General features: G+C 33.2%; 1 protein-coding gene across 4 annotated transcripts in view; it reads left to right on the top strand.

The window, feature by feature from the left end:
* Positions 1–639: 639 nt before the first annotated feature.
* The window catches only part of LOC108973728 (dedicator of cytokinesis protein 9), a 63541-nt gene continuing 58061 nt past the window's right edge, over positions 640–6119 (top strand). For 2 of the 4 annotated variants that reach the window (XR_001993745.1, XM_018941179.1), the window contains exon 1: positions 640–1966. Coding sequence is in view for 3 of the 4 variants with exons in the window: in XM_018941179.1 (XP_018796724.1) it covers positions 1862–1966 (105 nt within the window). In the remaining variant the exon portion in view is untranslated. The remainder of the gene's footprint in view (positions 1967–6119) is intronic. The other 2 variants (XM_018941178.1, XM_018941177.1) reach the window with 2 other exon arrangements.

Here is a 6119-nt window from a genome sequence, read left to right as displayed (position 1 = left end):
TTTCTTAAACTCTTAAATTTCTCACTTCAAATGTTTAAAATACACGAATAAAATAAATTTACTCCGAAGTATATCCGCCGGAATATTTTTGTCTTTTGCTGTGGCATCTAAGTTAACAGTGTTGCCACAAGACAACAAATTATTAAATGAATTCATCATATTTGTATGTAGGCTAATCAAAATATTGCCTTAACCTTACCTACAGTTAGAGCAGACAGTAAATTAGAAAAATTGTAAAATACTTATTAGTAATAATTTATAGCCTTTGTGTAACTTTCCGCAGACTTTTCGACAATTATTGCATGTATTTTGTTTCTTTCAGCAGAAATTTGCACGCACAGGTATTAATTCGCATCACATTTTCTTATCAAACAAGAATAGTTGAACAGAAACGTAAATAGAAACTTTACAAGCAATTTATTTTTATTAAATTTTGACTTTAATTTTTATTGGAAACCCTTATTAATTTTATAAATATATAAATTATATATTGAAATGAAGTCTAAGCATGCAAGCTACTGTGTCTTCTGGCATCTTTGCCGTACTTATCATCCACATTATGAAACAGCTGTTCCCAGTGTTGCATTTATATCGTACAAGAAATTTTCTGACCACTGATTAGACGGCGAATTGGTTTTCAGTCATAAAACGCGCGTCAGACCATTCAGTTAAATTAGAAATTTATGAGAGTTTAATAGTTTTTTGTGCTGTGTCTGTTTAAATATATTTTTGTGTGTGGGTGAATCAATGTTTGTAATTTGAATTGCAATGCAATATGTGAAAGATGAATAAAAAGTAAACAAAATCGGAAATTGTAAACAAATGTGCTAAAGCCAAAGTTTCTAGCTGTAATTGAAATAAATTACGGTTAGCTCTGTGTTAGTTGCAATAAGTATTAAGAATATTTACGATCGCAAAATTTTGTGCTGAATATAATTCTTTACGTCTCCGTATATATTCGAATAATATTTTGCAGTTATTTTGGAAATTGCGAAAAACGCAAATTCTATTATTGTGCTGAGCAAAGCAATTGTGTTTTGTGTATAACAACGGAAAAGCCGCCTTATGCTTGTGTGTGTGTGATATACATAACTATGTAGTGCAGCTAGTGGGCGGCTTGCTTTTTCCAGGCTGGTACATTGTCCTTCAACAATTTCGCGAAATGTAAAGCCATATGTACATACATTGCATAGTGTAGATATCAATAAATAATTGTGAAAAGAGTTTACTAAACTTCAAATAAGCGTGTATTTTAAAGTGATGGGATTGCCGGTGTCGGTCCCACAGGAATACCAGTGCGATTACTCATCGCGTTCGATAAAACAACAAAAAAGTGACCGGGTGTCATACTCACGCTAGACCCCTTTCGATTGCCACAAAATATCTATACAAACACACGTGCTCCGATATTCATATTTACGCATACATACATATGTGTAAAATAAATGTCTAAAGGAAGTAGCGGTGCTATATAAAAATATATTTGTATTCGCAAAGTTAATGCTACTGAAATAAAAATAAAAGTAAAAAGATACGTCATACTCTACGTTGTATTCGTATCCCTGCATTTGACAACGCAAAAACAACATACGAAAAGTCACCAACTCGTTGGAGGCCGTGCTGACATTCGGCGCATATTCGTACATATCTGCATAAACAACCGTGTGTTTGCCATCATCTGTGTTCTTCCTTTCAACTTGTATTCCATCTGCCAAGAACTTGAGTTTTTTCCATGTATTTTCATTTTGTTTATGTGTAACTTGTTTTTATAAGAATTTATAAACTGGTATAAATTCTTGTTGGATTGTGTTCTTTTACGAGTTATTTCAAACTTGGCCTTCGCTTTTGATTTGTGGCCAAGATGAGCGAACGCAAATTCTCACGCGTCCTAAACAGCAACAAAGCCGGTATGGCAGCACAGCTACGCGACTCCGTCTCGCAGGTGGTGCGGCAGAGCACAGCGCTGGTAAGTAACTATACACATATTATCTATATACATATTTTCAGGTATACATTAATGTATTTATGATTGCACAATTTCCTCGCAAAGTTTTCCGTTCCTAATATATTTTTTTTACTATTTTGCTTACCTCCATATTATGTTATGAAATTATGACTTGCTGCCACATCCTGTTTCTATGCGTTTTGCATCGTAGCTGCATCTTCGCGAAAGGGTGTGTCTGTGGTCTCTATCATGCAATTTTGTTATTGTCACATTTTTCTTGTACTCGTATGTACTTTCGCTTAAATATGTGCATACCTACACTGTCATTGCACTTTTGTTTTTCTTTTCATTCCGATTGGACTGCCGGTTTGTATGTCCGGCCACTTCGTTTGACATTAGGTGCGGTGAAAATGTGGATTGCATACATACCTACATTTATACACAAACACGTCGTAGAATCTTTCGAATGCATTTAATATCTTTTAATTGTTAGCATTGGAAGCGTGCCGATAGAGAGGGCAATGAACTCGGTGGTATTCTGCAAAAGCAAAACGCGCTGTAAACAAAAATAGTTTGCAGAAAAATGAATAAACATACATGTAAATGAAAGTTGTCAAATGAAATTAAAGTTATTGCGAACGGAGTGGAAATATGCAGAGTATATAACTTTAGTTCAGAACAACGTAAGCACAATAGTTTAAAGTGATATTTCGGGGCCGGGTAGCAATATGACGAGTGATTTGTTTAGATTAGATTAGGAGCATACATATGTAAATATTTATATGTAGAGCAGTGAATTGGCCCTCATTTTTTCCGATGTCGGATTTTAGATGTCGATCTGAAATTTTGCACACGTTCTATGCGCTTCAAGGATCTGCTCATTTGTCAGAAACCACTAACCAGAGAAAATAAATTTGCTGTAAGGAAAATGTGTGCAAATACACATATTTGTGTAAGACAGCGCTACCTTCTACGAACAAATATTCTAATTAGACCAGTAGAGCCTATGGTCTGCCGTACAAATTCACCGACCAAAATAAAATTCTTGGATTCTCTCTTACTTGATAAGTTATCTTCACTAAATTTGGCACATACTTTTACCTAACCCTACAATCTCCGATTAAATTATGCAGATCGGATTACTATAGTAAATATAATTGCCATACAAACTGGTCGATCATACTCAAGTTCTTGTATGGAAAACTTTTTTATGCGAACAATTATCTTCCAGCAATTTAGCAATACATAACCTCAAATATTTGGCAACGCATACCCTCAAAGATTGTTTGGAAAAAAATAATATATTTCGTTATCTACTTAATAATTTATTTCCAATTAATTAAACCGCAAGTTAATACTACAGCTCAATCATAACCAAATATACACTGCGCGGTTCTCTTATAAATTTCGCCAAAAAAAAAAACAAAAAATTTTTGGTAAAATTCCAGACCACAACAAATAATTTGGGGCAAGCTATAAATATCTCTGTATGAATAAAAAATTCTCGAAATTCTCGAAATACTGTAAAATACTTCAAATACATAAATGATAATAACAAAAACAAGCGTAAACAGTGGAAATGTGCTTAAGAGCAGTAAACAAAAAAAGAAGGAAAGGTAAAAATGACCAAAATAGCTAAAGTGTGACATGTGGTACATAAAATAAAGCAAAAAAGCTTTAGAAAATCACCTATTAGCCAGCAAGCTATTGTAGGTATAAAATCTGTGGCGACAATAGGAGAAAACGAAGAAGCGAAGTGCATGTTTCGTTTTCTAATTTATTCAAACTGGCAAATGTTTACGAAAAATGACGCACAATGCGGAATGGACAAAATTATTACAAGACCATAAGTTTAATAAGAATAGGAAAAAGTGCAAAGATGCTGGCTAAAAGCCAATAAACTGATGTTCAGCAAAAGGGGGCGATGAAGCTACAAACTGCTATATTAAAATTTATGTGTGTATGTGTGTATGTTTGGAAAACGAACACTAAACAGGGGAAAAGGAAAATAAAAATCAATATTTTAGCCAGAGAAATAGTAAATGCATTTCAAATATATTTGTATTATTGTTATCGTGCTTTTATTTTCTAGTTTTCTTGGAAAAAATGATAAGCTGGATTTCTATAATTTAGTAAAATCGTTAAGGAAGAAGCATTTTCAGAAAAAAGCTTCCTACAACATAATTTCTATGAGTCATCGAATTCCTCATAATCTCTTGTGTGCATACATATGTATCTGTAATACGTGTTGCATACTTATATGTATACTTACGTTAGTAAGTGGGAAGTTATATTTAGTGGAAACCTACAGCAGGAAACTTATTATCCGTAATATTGTATTTTACTTTACACATTTCTTATCGTTTGTTTTTGTACTTCCTTGTTCTGGTTGGTTACTTTGGTTTTTATGGGCTCTGGCTGATGCGATGTCAAGGTCACTAAGGCAGCTAGACAGTGCACGGGAATTGTTCTAGGTATTGTAGTTGATTATATGTATGAAATTGTTTCAGAATTCTAATAAGAAAGGGTTAATGATAAGTAAGAAATTATGCGAGTGACAAATAAAAATAAAATAAGTAAGAACATCAACTATGACTGCAGTTAAGCTATAATACCATCCAAAGGTCTATTTCTTGTAGCGTAAAAGGATATAAAAATACCTTTATCCTGATTTTCATCTGTCATTTTGTATGGCAGCTACATATTTATATGCTACAGTGGTCCTATCTGAACAGATATGTTAGGGAAGTACAGCGTTGCTCCTAGACAATAATCTGTGTAAAATTCGTGAAGATATTAGGTTGTCAAAAAAGTCTTGCGGTATTTTCGCTAGTTGGTGCTGAGACCGCGTAGTTCTAGTTTTATTCGTCGCATCGGGTCATGCTATACCTTTTTGGAAAGCTCACTTCACGCGCTAATACGTGTTTGATTGATTGTCGTTTCTTTTAAGTCGTTGTGAGTTATAGCGTCGCAAAGCATTGAGCAAAATACAGAGAAAATACTTCAAAAATGCATCTCAAGTCGCCAATAAAATTTGTGCAGTTTATGGACCCGATACAGTTTCCATTTCCACCGCACAACGATGGTTTTAACGTTTTCGTTCCGCTGTAGAAGTGGTGAAGATGCGCCACGCTCCGGAAGACCTGTCGTCGAAGATTGCGATAAAATCGCTGAATTGGTCGAAAGAGACCGGCATAGTAGCAGCCGTAGCATCGGTCAAGAGCTGGGCATGAGTCATCAAAAAAAATTTTATGAACAATTGAAAATTCAATAAAATTACTGTAAGAAATACCGCAAGACTTTTTTGACAAACTATTATTTTATCAAATAAATAAGTTATCCAGACAAGGACCTGATTTCTATGGGTCAGTTTGTATGTCAGCTATACGCTATCACCTGAAAAAGACGTGTGAAAAATGTAGTGAATATACTTTAAAGAGTCTCCGACATTTACTTCCGCTTTGTGACAAACTTAATGTTAAAGATTCTTCTTAAAGATTAAGAATGAATAATGAATCGCAAAATCGATATTTCTTCTATTTTTTTTTATCGAATTATGAACTTTTTGTAGTTACTTTAAAAATGAATTAAATTATCATTCATTTATTCATTAAAAATACATTAGATTAAAAATTTACAATTTATCTCACCACTGTTCTAAACTTTTTTTACTTTTGCTTATTTCATTTTTCGATTACCTAATTCCAAGCATTGTTCTAAATATTCCAGTTTCAAGGTTTCACTCATCATTATCACAAAACCAACGCTGTGTGCCTTTCATGGCACTAATATTCATACATATAGATCATAACTATTGTTTTTGTTATTAGCCTCATTAGTTATATTATGGATACATTTTGAAGTACATATATTCATGGCATATATACATATACATTTGTATGTAAATGTAGCGCGATTTTATTTAATTTAATTTTACTTTATTTTAAGTTTTACGTTTTCCATTCAATATTTCGGGCAATATTTTAGAGATGTACATACATGCATATACTAATGTATACAAATCTAGAATGGGTAAGACTTTGCTGCGTCAATTGATGCCTTAGTGGTACAATTTTGCGAATTATTTTTGTTGTTGGTATTTTTTGTATCGCCGAAAGTACGAAGTGTTAATGGTTGGTTTAAGAAATTCTATATACTATATATACATATATTA

Source organism: Bactrocera latifrons, unplaced genomic scaffold (genome assembly GCF_001853355.1).
Source record: "Bactrocera latifrons isolate USDA-ARS-PBARC rearing strain unplaced genomic scaffold, ASM185335v1 scaffold_5, whole genome shotgun sequence".
Taxonomy (NCBI): Eukaryota; Metazoa; Arthropoda; class Insecta; order Diptera; family Tephritidae; genus Bactrocera; species Bactrocera latifrons.
The sequence above is the reverse complement of the archived record's forward strand: the minus strand, read 5'-3'. Positions and strand labels throughout refer to the sequence as shown.